Source organism: Stigmatopora nigra, chromosome 7 (assembly GCF_051989575.1).
Source record: "Stigmatopora nigra isolate UIUO_SnigA chromosome 7, RoL_Snig_1.1, whole genome shotgun sequence".
NCBI classification, from domain to species: Eukaryota; Metazoa; Chordata; class Actinopteri; order Syngnathiformes; family Syngnathidae; genus Stigmatopora; species Stigmatopora nigra.
In genome coordinates, this window is record NC_135514.1 from 15995270 (window position 1) to 16010476 (window position 15207).

At 46.6% G+C, this 15207-nt stretch overlaps 3 protein-coding genes and 1 long non-coding RNA gene across 5 annotated transcripts; 3 read left to right on the forward strand and 1 right to left on the reverse strand.

Annotated features, from left to right (window-relative positions):
* Positions 1 to 74: 74 nt before the first annotated feature.
* Positions 75 to 2556, forward strand: LOC144199861 (uncharacterized). The gene is made up of 4 exons (XM_077721738.1): positions 75 to 666; positions 1217 to 1423; positions 1508 to 1583; positions 1765 to 2556. The coding sequence occupies exons 1-4, from the start codon at positions 342 to 344 to the stop codon at positions 2099 to 2101; spliced, it is 945 nt and encodes a 314-aa protein (XP_077577864.1). The 5' UTR covers positions 75 to 341; the 3' UTR covers positions 2102 to 2556.
* Positions 2557 to 3014: 458 nt separating this feature from the next.
* LOC144199293 (uncharacterized) lies at positions 3015 to 9967 on the reverse strand. The gene is made up of 3 exons (XR_013326882.1): positions 9782 to 9967; positions 3539 to 5331; positions 3015 to 3369 (listed from the first exon to the last, which is right to left on the reverse strand). It is a non-coding gene; the product is annotated as an uncharacterized LOC144199293 (long non-coding RNA).
* Positions 3510 to 8591, forward strand: rpz (rapunzel). Of its 2 annotated transcripts, XM_077720816.1 has the most exons (5): positions 3510 to 3973; positions 4243 to 4324; positions 6213 to 6279; positions 6380 to 6862; positions 6943 to 8591. In XM_077720816.1, exons 4-5 carry the CDS (start codon positions 6386 to 6388, stop codon positions 7156 to 7158), a joined length of 693 nt encoding a protein of 230 aa, XP_077576942.1. In that variant the 5' UTR covers positions 3510 to 3973; positions 4243 to 4324; positions 6213 to 6279; positions 6380 to 6385; the 3' UTR covers positions 7159 to 8591. The 2 variants fall into 2 exon arrangements, with proteins under 2 accessions (XP_077576942.1, XP_077576943.1); XM_077720817.1 differs by lacking the exon at positions 3510 to 3973 and having other exon boundaries at positions 4227 to 4324.
* On the forward strand, positions 9610 to 15109 carry LOC144199291 (uncharacterized). Its single transcript, XM_077720815.1, has 4 exons — positions 9610 to 9699; positions 10084 to 10169; positions 11222 to 11718; positions 11932 to 15109. Exons 3-4 carry the CDS (start codon positions 11225 to 11227, stop codon positions 12677 to 12679), a joined length of 1242 nt encoding a protein of 413 aa, XP_077576941.1. The 5' UTR covers positions 9610 to 9699; positions 10084 to 10169; positions 11222 to 11224; the 3' UTR covers positions 12680 to 15109.
* The last annotated feature ends 98 nt before the right edge of the window (positions 15110 to 15207 follow it).

Sequence of the window (15207 nt, forward strand, 5' to 3'; positions counted from 1 at the left end):
GTATAATTTTTCCTCTTTTAGACTTCGAGCTACTTGCTACTCTTGTGGCTTGTCATTACTCTTCCCGTCCTCCGGAGGGCGCTCAAAGGTCGGGCAGTCCACCGACGACAGCCGATAAACAACCCCGCATACAGCATACAACATCAGACGGCGACGAGTAACGAGTAAATTAGACGGGGACGCCGCGTTTTCGCCACATTGACGCAGTCACATCGCCAATTTGTCGTCTTTTAATGCTCTCCCATCGACGCCAAGTGTCCTTTTCCCCACTTAGATGTAACTTTTAGCACCAACGTGCCTGTCCGAGTTGTTAGCCGTTAGCCACTAGCATCACAAAAGGCATGAATTTGAGCCAAAACGCCGGCCTGAGGCCGGACGAGGCTCTCATGGTGGAGAACGCCATCCGGCTGGCCATCGACTCGGTGCTCAACGTCCTGTACGGCGTCAACGGCGGCCGCTGTCGCGAGTATCAGCGGATACTAGCCGACAGGGACAAAGAGATCCACCGGCTACAGCGGGAGATGAGTGCTCTGCGGCGCCGACGGGGGTGCGCTTCGTGCGGCCAGCTCAACCGAGGAGGCACGCCTGACCGCTCGCCCGGATCCGGAAACGCCGAGCGGGATGCCGAGGAGGAGCAGCAGCCGGTGAACTCCGAACCTGGCTTCTGTACGTAAATTCACATTTCCCCCACTCTTTTATATAACTCATTGACGTGTCTAGACGTTCAATCCGTTTTAAGCCGGAGTAGCGACTGGACGTGCTGTGTTATATCAAAATAAAACGCTATCTCAGTACGGGCTGGCTTATATCACGAAAATATTGAGATTTGTTTTTAGTTTAGGGGCCAAATAACAAGAATATTCTAGCGTCAACATCTCTGATAGACCGTAAAATGTGCATACAAAGTCCTCTTTAACAGCCAATGGGACATCTGGAGGATTACTATAAGCAAGTGAGTAGTAGTAAGTAGGCGCTGTCTGCTGGCCGAAACGGGCATTGCAGTCTAAACACTTTTAGAGGCATGTAAAGTCAGGAGAAATTTTTATATCATACATCTTATAACAATGTAAATTGTTGAAATCTGGGTGCCCTCTGCTGGTTGAAATCGGCATTACTTGAACAGGTGTACTGAAATAAGGACCATATCTTAGTTTTAAACGTTACTATCTGGCAAGAAGTTAATGGTGTTTATCTACCCTGTTAAATGTATCCACAGTGAGCCTGTTTGACGCCGCGTCATCTCACTGCACCACCCCGACGCTCCCCTCGCCCACCCTCGGCCAAGCGGAGCCCTCCGCCGCCTCGGTGCCGGGCGTCAAAGACGAGCCGTGCCCAGTGGACGTCGTCCCGATCAAACGGGAGCCCGTCGAGGAGGGGCAGCCGTACCCTGCCGGAGGTGGAGGCGGAGCTTGTTGGGACGCGGGTAACTCTTTGGACGCCAAACTGGCGGCCAATTCCACAAAGACTTTTATCTCGTTTGTGATTGGTCTTTGCTTTTTTTCCCAAGAACTGGAGTTGAGAGAAGTGATGACGTGCGAGCAAGCCGACGGAGCGCCCCACAACGCCCAGGCCCAGCAACTCAGGTGATTCCATCTGGATACACTAGCGCAAAATTAGCCACCTTAGCCACAATTAAGGGTATTCCATTAAAAAGCCTGGGTGGAGAACCATGTGGCCGCCATTCACAACCAGTATACTTGAATTATGTAGTCAAGTTTTGTTTTTTGTTGTATTAAATGATGGCGGGGGCGGTCCCTCCCTCAGGCACGAGAGGAGGCGTGTCCCCACGGCCGAGCAGGCCGAGGAAGCCCAGCAGCAGAAGCGGGCGGCGTGGCGAGCCGCCTCCCGCCGCTACTACGCCCGCAAAGTGGCCCGCCAGATGGCCGGCCCCGCCCACCTCTACCACCCGCTCCCCTCGCGCTACGACGGCGCCCGGAAGTGGACGGTGGCGGCACTGGCGGCGGACAAGGGCCCGCCTGCCGACGGGCGAGCGTGGCCGGCCCCCTCCAGGAAGTTTCACCGCACCAGGTACCACGAGCCCCACCCACAGCCGGCGGGGGACGACAGAGGAGGAGGAGCCGGAGAATTTTTACCCAGTTGATGACTTGGACAAAAAGAAGAGAAACAAAAACAAAAAAACTTGTCAATTTCCTCCCCAGGGCCTCAAACTCAAATAATTTTGTGGTTTTATGAGGTAGGATCCCGTCAGTTCCATCCCAAAATATTGGAATTCCGTTTCAATGAGGCCACTGAGGTTCATTGACTCGCTTGACAAACAGCGCTAAGCTAAACACTCTCATGCTAGCTTGCTCTCGAATCCATTAGCCGTTGGCTATCTGTCTTTAGCCTGAGCTAAGCTACCTTCATCAGGTAAGTCATTAACCGCAAAATATTGGAATTAGTTTCAAATAAGAGACAAATTGAACTCTTGAAAAGCCTTTAACTTATTATTCCATCTTCAAATGTGGATTTAAAGCCTATTTCTTAAAACGTTGTGTTGAATTTTCACAATTGTACTCTATTGTATATATTAATAAAGTATTCTTATCGAGTCAATTTACAGAATATAGATTGAATCAATGCAGAATTGAAATTGAATCAAGAGCGCCCCTTGTGTTCAAAGTTCGCCATTACATCAGGAAGTCATGTCTTAAGTTAGTTTTGCTATCCAGTTTTGAATGAGTTATTTCATTCAAAATCTTAAATGAAATAAATCATTTGATGAAGTATTTGCTTATTTTTACACAGTAAAAATGTCATACTTTAATGCACACAGCTATTATAAATTATAAACAATTTCACTGACAACAATAGATGTCAAATAATCCTATAAAGAAGAAAGGACAAATATTTGACATAAATATAAATCCACTTATTTACAATTGTATGCTGTTTTTTGTCCTTTTGCGTTTCTCTATTTAAAAAATCGAAAGAAACTAAAGAAAATTAATACAAAAATTCCTATATATATTAAAAAAATGTATTCAAAAAAGGAAGGCAAATGACAGCAGATATATTTGAAATGAAGCTAACTGTATTTTATTTTTTTAATAGGGGTTTTTGGGGGCCTTTAGAAGACAGCCGTTGCAATTTGATCCGCTGGCTCGACAGCTGCTCGCCTGGAACAGCCGCATGCATGCCAGCTTGGTTAGTACTGGTGGTCTCTCTTTTGTGAACCTTCTTTTTTTTTTTTGCTTTTAAACCCCAAACAACCTTCATTTTATTCCACAACTTCCTCATAGTTGCGACGCATCATTTGCGCGCATCTCGTCAGCATGCAGACGGAACCGAGAGGGTGTTCTTTTGGGCCCGGCCATCCATCCATCCGTCCATCCGACAAGATGTATTGAAGATCCACCTTTTCAGCTCCTGAAACAAGAGGGGCTCAAAATTAAGTGAGTGTGTAGCTTGTGCGCATGCGCGCGCCGCCGCTTCCACACTGCGCGCTTTAAAGGGCTCGATTGTGTCACATTACACGCTTGTGATGCCCTTGAATGCTTCGCAAGCAGGACTAATGTGGTTTTACAAGTTTATTTACCATCAAACACACTTTGAAGGCGATGAATCGAGCTCTTGTCTCTTTCCAGTAGCGATTGCGCCTCGTCGGGGCGCTTTCTGTTGGACCGACTCCAAGAAATATGCTCCACTTGAGGTTTTTCGCTGGAAAACGCACCTTTTTAAGATTGGATGTGCAAATTGGCGGAATCTGTTGAGAACTTGGAGAGATTTATAAGCTTTGTTCTTATTTTTGAGCAGGTGGAAAAGGCATTCTGGCGTCAGGGCGCACGTCGACAACTTTCTGCTTGGTTTCGTCGACTTTTAAGTCATTTGAAAGTGGGTTATAAACGCCCGAGTGTCTAAAGGACTGCTGGATATTCTCAATGGAGCGTTTGTTGTGTCTAAAGTTGCTTCGGGGCTGAGCTAGACGCTCAAAAGCTTCCTTTTTGGAGCTCAGCTAGGCGAAGGCTGACAAGTGGGTTTTACATTTAGCCGTTGGACTATGGAATAGACCAAAAATATCTTCCCTACCGGGGTGGACTACTGGAATCACGAGGGCCTTTTTTGATATTTTGAGCATTGTAACTGACAATTTGATGCATAAAATTGAAATTGTATTCTATTTTACCTTCTAAATGACAATTTTACGCACTAAAAAGCCTCTTTAAACCTTTAATAAATGGTCTTCCTCAATATTCTCACCCCTACACGTTTACGTAGATGGACGTGTCCTTTTCATTGCAGGGATTGCTAGGAAGAAGGAGGAACCAGTCGAGCCTGGGTCGGACGACAAAACACTCGGATCAGCCAGACAACCACTGAAAAGGTAGGAATTGGGCTGGCATTTTCTGGGTAATTGTGTCCAATTTAGCTAAGGAGCACTAGTAGAAGGTGTAATGTTCATGTTGAGGCAGAAAAAAGCGAGTTTTAATGACTAATTTGAGTGGTTGTTGACTTTTTGAACGGGTGAGGCCTGGGCGTTTGCGTTCGCAAGCTAACACGGAGGCGCGGCTAGAGGGAGCCAAAGTCGGCAAATAGGGAGGCCCAAGGCCTCTAGTTTTAACTAAAACGGATGTTGGGGCTCATTTAGAATTCCGAAAACACCCAGCAAGTCCGGAAAACACGCTATTGTCAACGTTGTCGGAGTTATGTCCACTTTAGCTACGACTGCTGTGTACTTCCTTGTTCGGACAAAGACATGGTTCCAACTTTTCCCTCAATGACTGACATCAAATTCGCCTCAAATGTTCTGTTGGACGTAAAAAGTTCATTTTGGTCACAATGGTTCACTTTAACGTTGGATTTTTAGTGTTTAGCTTAGTTTTTGGTAGTGGTTAGCTTAGTTTTGGGCTAAACTTTCAGGGTTCAAGATGGCTGTCGATTTTTTTTTCTGATAACAGGTGACGTCAAGAGGCTGATTAAGACTTCCATGGAAGTAGCAATCAAAATCGAAAGCCTTTTTCTTCATACACAGCTGCGTATAAGGAAATTGGCCACTTTACATTTCAGATCCTATATGACTTGAAGGGCAATTTAATGAGTTTACACAGTAAATAAATATATTTGCTAATATTTAGGGAAAAAGTCCAATTCTCCTTGAGTGACTGACAAACAAAAACCTGCTACTGTTTGAAGTCAAATTAGTGTCAATCACAAAATCTTGAGGAAAACGCCCAAACTTGCGTAAGGGCACAAGTTTGATTGTATTCTGCCGCACTCCTCCAGTCCAATCCAATTCGATCATGAGTTTCATTTCCAGAGCTTGTTGAGGTTGCCAGACGTCCAATCCACTTGAAGTTCACGTTGACTGTCTTCTCTTGACCTCCACCCAATCTGGCAACCACAACATAACAATATTAAAATCCGATGGATCTTTTCTCCAACCAATTTTGGAATATTTGACAAGCCACCAGATTTGAATGTTCGCCACCGAGTCGATCAAATCACCGGTTGAGAAATAAACTAGCTTTGACATGATTTTTAACGTCAATGCGTTGACGATACCAACAGCGCCACCCTTGGCCGTCTTTTCACGCTTTTGCCACCAATTGAAATGACTTGGATGTCCATTTTGGTAAGAGCGCCGCTTTAAATGGATTGGCCCGACCGGCAGCAGTGGCAGAAAACCAGTTCAACAAGGCCTGATTGGACCATTTTGGATAGAATATTCACTTCTTTTTTGAATAAGTGGATTAAAAGAACTAGATCAAAATCCCCGAATATTCCGTTTTTAAAGGTCTTAAACAATGATTTTAGCTTTTTAATGTTTTTAGATTTTACTAAATGATTTTTGAACTAAAAACTGAAAAAAATGGTTTTAAAAGTCAAATACTGATTTAAAAGGGGGAAAATCAGGAAATGTAATATCCATCGATACTCTTCATTTGAATATGATCCTAAAACAGAAAGTGGGTAGTCATTATTAACTTTTCCGGGCCGCACAAAATGATGCAGCGGGCCACATTTGCCCCCCGGGCCCCCACTTTGACACGAGTGATTTATGGCTTTACATCCAATGATGAATGGATGCGAGTCAAATTTTCCCCACTGCTATTTTGCTTTTGGTCCACACACTGTGGTGCTGAAATCCGTCTATGTTGACTTTTCTGCCCTCTAGTGGACACGCGCGGCCACTGCTTTCGCTTTGTCCACGCCCTGCAGGCTGCTTGGTGCTGAAACGCTGCAGAAATAAACGTTGTCTCTTTCTGTTTTAGAGCGGCGGCGCGCCAGTTTGACACTCGTGAACTGCAGGCAGAGGAAGAAAAAAAAACTCAAGCAAACGTGAGTGTCGTCTCCTCCGCCGACCCCCCACATCCCTCCCCGCTAACAGGCTAATGGGCTAACGGCAATCGGTCCCTCCCTCATCCATCCCCGGCGACAGGCAGCCATGTCGGACCACGTGATGGGAAATAACCGCTCCAAGCTGAAGAGCGGCGTGATCCAGGCCTTAAAATTGGGGGCCTGCATCTCGTCGGCGGCGGCCATGGTCAACCCCATCTTCGGCGTGGCCGGCGCCCTCCTGCGCGTGGTGGTCAACCACGTGGACGACGAGGACATCTGCAGGCTGAGGCAGGAGTTCGGCTCCATCAACCGGAGCTTGGACGACATAAAGCGCGAGAACGAGCGGGTCCTGAGTGCCATCCAGAAGGAGACGGTGGTAAACCAGTACTCCAAGTTGCAGGAGAACCTCAAGAACCAGTTCCGCAAATACGTGGAGCTGCTGGAGGCCCCCCCCGAGCACCTCCAGGGCAAGAAGGAAGACTTTGTGGCCTCCTACAGAAGCGATGGCGGCGACACCAATCTCTTCTCGCTCTACCGCGGTGTGGTGGCGCACGCCAATGTCTTCAGCCACCCCATTCTGGAGGTGAGTTCCGCCCGTGTCGGCCACCGGACCATTGGGCGACCGGACGTTTGGTCAACTGTTCTTTTTTTTCTGGCCTACAGGTGTACCGGACGCACTCTGGTGGCGATCGTCCCAGCATGGAGCGCTTGTGTACGCAACTGACCTACATGTTCTGGATCGGCCTGGTGGCCCTGCTGGGGTTCAGCGCCCTCATCGAGGACGACGTGGAGCAAATTTCCGAAGATTGGAGCCAAAATATGCAGCAGGTGAAGGAGAAGATGGAGCAGGTGCTGGCCGAGTGCAAAGAAAAACCCTAGGCCTCCCGTCCTTTTTTCCGCCGCCCCGGCCGGGGGGGGTCCTAAATTGCCACGCTTTCGCCCCCGTTTTCTTTTCCCTCTTTAAATGCACGAAGGGGAAGAATTGGATTGGATCACTTTTATTCATCCCGGATTTAGGCAAAGGCCGCAAATCAAAGATAGATGGGATCATTAAGAATCACCAAATCAAATCATTCAGACAAAAAAGCAGCAAGAACACAAAAGCAACTAAAGTAGGCGGAGCTACAGCTTGCTTGCACTTGAAAGTTGTAAAAACATGCAACAAAAAGAGCTTTTAAAGTTGGATCACACGCATATTGGAAGGTCAAGAGCAAACTACTGGATCGGTAACTAACGTTAGAAAAAAAAATGGACAACGGCACTTTGGGCCAAAACGGACGGCCGTCGACCCCGGGAAGACAAAATTCCCCTTTTTTATCCTTTTCCCACCTCAAAATGCACTACAAAGGATGGCCCAAAAAGTTACGTCAGAGTCCAAAAAACGTGATTATATCGATGATTATATTCCCGTTAATCTTCTTTTTTTGGGGTGTAGGGTCACAATTTCCAAAAATCAGTCACTCTAAATATGTTTTTCTTCAAGTTATCTCGTATGTCAACACTAAATAAGAAGTTAAACACTACTTACTTAAATATCACTACCTTTTGATGATTTCAAATTTTTTTTAAGCACGTCCTGCCTTATTTTCCGTCAACGTATTGCAAAGTCAAGCTACGGCGGACATCTTGTGCCGATTTGCGCTGCCTCAAAGTTTTTATTTTTATATTTTTACGGATAAATATGCTACGTTTAACGGCTCGATGCCTGAATGAACACTTAATTTCATGTACTTTAAGCATTGGAGGACATCATAAGTACAGAAAAAATAGTATTTCTAGAAAAAAAGGCACTTAACCTAGGAAATAAATTCAAACTCAAATTTATTTTTTAAAAAATGGATAAAAAATGTTTGGAACAATGAAATCCCACCTCATTCAATTAATTTTTTTCAACGGTTTTGACATTTGGTCGTGAATGTGCATTTTCTAAATGACACAAATTTATCACAAAAAAATAATTAAATTCAAAGAAATCAAACAGGAGCTGAAGTTGAAACAATTCTAAAATATGGCTAGTAATTATACATTTCTAAAATAAGATTTAGTATGGTAATGTTTAAAATGTTTTTCAGCCAATCAACGTTTTAGTAGAATAATGTTCATGTCCCCCAATGCTTTTGCATTCATACATTGGGCCTTAAAGTTGTTACTTTTTTTAAACTCGTGTTGTGGGGGAGGGGAAAAAGGGTACTATATATAATAGGTCTATCATAATGGGTTTACTTTTTATTGTATGGGACTATCTTTCCTGTATTTGCACGTACTTCAGCACCTTGACTGCAAATAAATCCCAATCCTTGCATATAAATCAACTTGGCGCTCCAAACTTTTTCCCTTTTAATTAATTATTGTTATTTATCATTTCATGGATTTTTTTTAAGTTATATCAATAAGGGGGAAAAATAGAAGTACCATATATGCCAGTTGAAATCTCAAGTGTAGTTATCACTTTTGTCCAGCAGAGCCTGCTATTTTCCTTACCATACCTGCTCTGTTGATTTTAGTTACCGTTTGATTGATGGAAAGCAATTAGGTTTAAAGACGACCGATTATTTAGTTTTAAAAGAAAATAAATAGACTGACGTAAATATTAAATCCAACATTTAGGTGACATTGAGTACAATGACTTGTAGTTTATTTTCACGGAAAGCTGGTCATTTCATTGTTTTTTTTCCCCTCCCTTAAAAACTAATTTTAACTTTTTAATTTCATTTTTCAAACACGCATAACAAAAAGAAATTGATAATTGGGCCTATCCACTCATTTCTATCCCGATAGGCGATTACTATGTTTGTTTGTTTGTTTTGACGTTTGGGGCCATACAAGACACAAATCCTTCCGCATTTGTGTGTAGATAATCCAAGGGTGCAATTTGACAGGTTGTCCACCAGATGGTGGGCTTTGACTTTAAAAATTTCCTTCCCACGGCCCGCTCTAATATGTATTATTTTGACTCACAGGCCGCTATTGATACAAATACATCAAGTTTGATGCATACAAATTGGAAATAACCTGAATAATTTCCTAAAATATCTATTAGAAAAACTTATGACGAAGAGGAAATAATGTGGACATTAATCAATACAATTTAAAAAAATGTTGACTTAAAAATGGAAAAGGGTTGGCTAAAAATCATCGTCATTGTCTATATAGTTTGTGAAAACTTAAAGCAGGATTCGAAATGTCTAAAATTGGACAATTTTGTGTTATTTAGCCACATTTTCAATTCCAAATCGAATGTATTAAATACAAAATGAAGACAAATGTATTGAAATGAAAATATCAATGTCAATGGTTTTTGTTCCAAAATGATCTTTTAGAAATGCCAGGTTGAAAAGGAGCCATGTCTGCCCTGCCGACCCTCCCAGCCTCAGCGGATCGGACGTCTATGGGCGTCAATGCGGACGAATGAGCTGGAAGGTACGTTTGTCGCATTTTGCGCATCCGTCTTATTGCCGTCCATATCCGATATGATCCCCTCCTTGATCTGAAATGGTCTTACCTGAAATCCATCTTCCCATTTGATGATTTGAACAAGTCCAAAGGTCTGACAAATCCAGTCCACGAATCGTCCAAATTCTCCTCCAAAATAACCAAGTGGACCTAAAAATCCGTCTCTGTGCCTGGAAAAAAAGCCACTGTCAAATGTGACGTCTTGCACTCTCTGTTCTTTCTTCCCCTCCCTCTCTCTCTCTCTCTCTCTCTCTCTCTCTCTCTCTCTCTCTTTCTTATTTATTTATTTTTTTCCTTCTTTATTTGGACCCCTCCCTCCCTCCCTCCCTCCCTCTTTGCCTCCCCTGGCAGCTTTTCTGGCGGACCAGCGATATCACGGAAATCTTCCGCCAGCCAAACTTGTCGGACGTTGAAAAGAAGAAGCCGGAGAGAGAAAGGTAAGAAAAATCCCATTTCCATCATTTTTTTGCAATTTATTTATATGTTCAAACGCGTCGTCACGTGTCCCGTCCGTCTCGCCCCCCGTTTGTACGCCATTTTGTCCCCATGACATCACCATCTTAAGGTTTTGTGTTTAAGAATTGTTTCATTGTGGAAATTGAGATATCCCCACCTCAAACATGGCCACCGGCTGATTTTAGTGCCATTGACCAACGACTGTGGTGGAAGAAAATGGGCAACCTACGAAAAGATACAAAAAAAAAACAACATAAAAAATGTCAAAAATCGCCTAATATCTGCAAAAAAAAATTGGTTTTTCGTCGTTGGATGTAGACGTCCAATCCAATTAGAGTAGTACGGGCAACTGAACAAATGCTTAAATATACACACCCCTCTAGTGGGAGGGGCTATCAGCAATCGTATAACAACAAAATTGGGATTTTCCTATGAAACGTTTCCATACAAACGACAAAATCGTCAGCCATTCTCTGACTTTTAAAAACTGAACTTGAATTGATTGTCCGTACTTTATTTTTTAATTTTTGTTCCAAACTGAAAAGTTTGAGAGCGGTCGTTCATTTGGCTCAAGGTCATATTTTTTCAAAAGTTTTTTTCTTTTCTTCAGTCTCTGATGGAATTTTTCCGTCCACATCAATAATGGATGCCAACAAAGCGGAAAGCTAAATGGAAGCAGCTCTCGCGCCAAACGGCTTGGGCGCGAGAGGCGGTTGTCACGACAACCGTCGATAGCCGCTCGCCTCGTGGATGAAACCAAGGCGTATGACAGAACAGATACCTTGAAATCAATGGCCAACGCCCTATCCACCGTCGTAGATGTCCAATCTGTTTCAAGCGGGAGGGGCGGCGGATGAATGAATGTTCATGTACCCAGTCTATGGGTCTCTTGGCCAAAATCGAAATCGGTCCGACCCACGTGAAACCGAGTTGACGATAACGCGGCCCACCAACCAACCCGAGTCTGACACCCCCGGTCCACCCGTTTTCCGTACGGTGGCTTCATTGAACCGTGTGTGGTCCGGTCCCGCAGATCATGAGCGCCCCCCTGGAGAAGGCGCTGGCCCAGAAGAAGGAGGCCCTGGAGGCGGCGGCCGACGTGCTGGAGCGCGGCGCCGAGGTTCTGGCCGGCACGGTGGGCCAGCTGTTCCCCCTGTGCCAGGCGGCCGCCCCGGTCCTGCGCCTGGTCCTGGACAACGTCCACAGCAAGGAGGTGTTCTTCGTCAAGGAGCGCTTCCAGAGCCTGTGCGGCCGCCTGGACCTCCTCTGCGTCCAACTGGAGGACGTGGAGCGCGAGATCCAGAAGGCGGGCGTGGACGTGCGCTACTTCTCGGCCGAGGAGAACGTGCGCCACCAATTCAGGAAGTACTTGGACGTGGTGGAGGCCAAGGCGAGCTTCCGCCAGGTCAAGACCAGCCTCTTCCTGGACTATTTCCAGCACAGCGGCGGCGAGAAGAACTTGTTGGAGCTCTACCACGGGATCATGGGCCAGGGCGCCTTCGGAGAGTCCCTCCTGGACCTGGTGGAAAGGTCGCTCGCCGTCGCCACACACAATTACCGCATTTTCACCACTATATGGCACAGTGTCAGTAACCAGTGCTATTTCTGTATTTGACACACACACACACAGGACGCAATGCATTTAAAGGCGCAGCCAGGCATGGCAAAAAATACAAAAGCTTTACCATAATATACGATATTCCTTTCCGACGTTGCCGGCGAGCTAATTGTGCTTCTTTTTAGGTACGTGTCCAGGAGCCGGCGGCGCCTGGAGGACTTTTGCGCCCGCATGAAGGAGCTCCTGTGCCTGGGCCTGATCGCCCTGATGGGCCACGCCGCCCTGGTTCTCAGCCCGGAGGAGGAACACCACCGAATGCGGGAGTGGAACCGCAAGATGGATGAGATGGAGCTCCGCATGAAGGACGCCGTGCACTCCTGCACCGACGCCTTCCCGGAGCAAGCCCAGCTCGACGTGGGGCTCCTCCTCCGGGAGGAGCCCGAGTCCGAACCCTCGCCCCAAACTACGCCCACACCCCCGCCCGTAACCCCGCCCCATCTCCTGGATTCGGCACAACGGATCCTGGCCTTTCTGGTCCACAAGTACGACTGGGTGAGCTGGTCGGTGCGCCTGGTCGACCACGCCGGCGGCGGCGTCTACCGCAACTGGAGGGCCGGCCAGCGCTTCCACCAGATGTCCGGGCGCAACTGCTTCGAGGTGGCGCCGCCGCCGGACGGCCACGTGGGCGTGGCCGTGTCCTACAGCGCCCTCCCGCGCCCGGTGCCCAGGGACGCCGTGGCCGGGTTCCTGGAGGAGGCCGGGCGGCGGGGCCACGCCCCCGCCGTGGCCGAAGTCCTGGAGAAACGCCTGAGCGGCTTCGTGGTGCACGCCGTGGACCGCCACAAGGAGGCGGCCGCCGCCTGGAGCTTCCCCGAAGATTGCCACTACTGGGAGAGGCACAAGAACGTGGCCCTCTGCGTACACTCGGAATAAAGGCCCACACAAGAAGCTTGAGTTCAGCTCACGTTTCGTTGCGCTTTGTCAGTTTTAACGCTCGCTCCCTGGCCATCATGTCCAGTCAATGTAACTGGACCCTTTTGTTTTCATGCCTTCCCTTTCTAAACCACTTCCCCTCACCGGCTTTTCGGGGGTGCTGGAGCCCAATGCAGCTGGCGGAGGACACCCAGCCTGTCACGGGGTTCAAGAAGACAAAGGACAAGCCATCATAGCTAGAGTACAATTAGCCTAGCATGCATCTTTTGTGGGATGCAGAGGGAAAAAATGAAAGTACCCCAGTAAAACCCACGCGCATGGCAACACGCCATTGAACTTTCCATTCCAGAAAGACGAGGCGGATATGCTAACCACTCTGCTGCCCACATTTAGTTTGAAGTCAATTTCTGGATCCCCCAAAGGATGGTTAGGAAAGGATTGGTCACCGACGACTGGTCTCACAGTTCAGGGATGGTGTGTCCAAGCATTATTTCTTTATGGACTCTCCGGCACGGCAGGAATGAAGATAGCAGTCAGTGGATGGGCGTGGCCTCTGGCTTGCCGCCATGGGCCGGGGCGCAAAAGTGATTGACGCTGCGGCGGCGGCGTTAGCATGGGCCGCCGCTAATTGAATTGCCCCCCCCGATGCCCGAGTCAGCGTTTCCCAGACCGCGCCGCTAAAAAGTTCCCGCAGGCGAGCGGCAAAGTGCTGCGCTCACCACCACCGCCGCCGCCGCCGCCGCCTTTGCGGTTTTTCCCGCCCACCTTCATTGAACTATTCACTCTATTTTTCTTTTTTTAACATGCATCTACTTTAACATTTAGTGTAACGTGTTATAAGAGGCGTAAAATCATTTAGCTGAGCTGTGCCTGCCCGCCCGGCTGCCTGCCTTCCTGCCGCATTTTAATGGGGCAGATTGATCGGCGGTGGGCGGTGGGTGTGGCCTCTGGCCTCCGCCAAGCCGTATTGATTGCACCATCTCTGGTTTTCATCTCCGTCGTCAAACCAACCCCCCAAAAAAATAATTCCCACTTTTCCCCGAAGCATCTGAACAAGTCGGTACAAGGCTGCAGCACCCTCGGCACGCAGAATCGGCGGCGTCATGCCGTGGCTTAAAAAAGAAGAAAAATGTAAGATGGCGTGCAGAGCCATATCTCGTGTTTTCAGTGTTTAAATCCCCCTGCAAACAAAACCCCCCAAAACACATTTTGTTTTACATTCCTCAAATCTGATATATCACCCATAAAAAACATATTTTATATTCTCCTGCAAAAATACAAGCCCCCATCCAGCAAGCCTTCAAAAATGTATCCATATTGGTATAGATGCACTTTTATTGGAATACAATGCATCACCATTGAGACAAATGGAGGCAGTTTAGCTAGCAAAGAAGTCGGGGCAAAGGGCACTATCTCGTTTCCTCTCCAATATCAATATTTCATAAGGAAAATGAAAAAGGCGATCGATGTGGCAAGGCGAGGCGAGGCAAGGCGAGGCTTCTTCTCGGCTCCTTCTCGGCTCCTGATGATGTTATTAGGCGTCTATCCTGCACTTTGACTCAGCCAATTGGATAAAAAGCCTTCGAGCGAAATTTCCACATCGAGCGGAAGAGAGCGAGAGAGGGATTTGGCCCTCTCGTGGTCACGCTGTGAACAACGCGAGGGAGGCCTCCAAAATTGATTCAATGCCCTTACCGACATGCCTTTAAAGCGGCCATTTTGGAAGGGGCAACTTTCCCATCAACGTCATTGTAAAGACAAACAATTCAAGAAACCATTTGTTATTTTTATTTTTTTTAACGTTAAATATTTTGGGTGGCTTTCATCGACAGCATCTGACGTCCAATCCCTTGATTGTGAAAATTTCTCAGCAAAATATAACTCGTTTTTTTGTGGCTCCCCACCAGCATTGGCGTCTTTTTGCCACTAGACGGCAGCAGAGTCCCACTCAAATTCAGGAATGCATGTTCTCCTCGGCCCTGCGTAGGTTTTCTCCGGGTACTCCGGTTTCCTCATGCATTCCCCTAGGCTGTAGCTAAATTGGCCCTAGGTACAAATGTTTGGTTGTTTGTCTTCTCGTGACCTGCGATTGATTGGCTGGCCACCAAGTCAGCTCAGCTCCAGCACCCCCTGCAACCTTAGTGGGGATACAGCGGTTCAGAAAATGAGGTGAGATGAGAGGTATGTAGAACATTTATATGTTGACATATTCATTTGAATTCACTTTAAAACCAAAGAACCAAAATGTATAAATAAATGTTCAACTCTATTATGGGTAAACATTTCAATCATTTGAGCATTAAATCAAATGATGAATTTATTGATTGGTCTTTTCTTTTTTCCTCTTGGTCTTCTTCAGAGAGAAAAAAAAGAAATAATCTGTCAAGTAACCTTTTAACAAGAAAAAGTTCCAACATAAAACTTGTCAAGGGCTACCATACCTGTCAACTGGTACGTTCTCGCCGTAATTGGTACAACTGAAAGCCCATTTTTATATTGGTACGCTGTACACATGAAAATGGTACGCT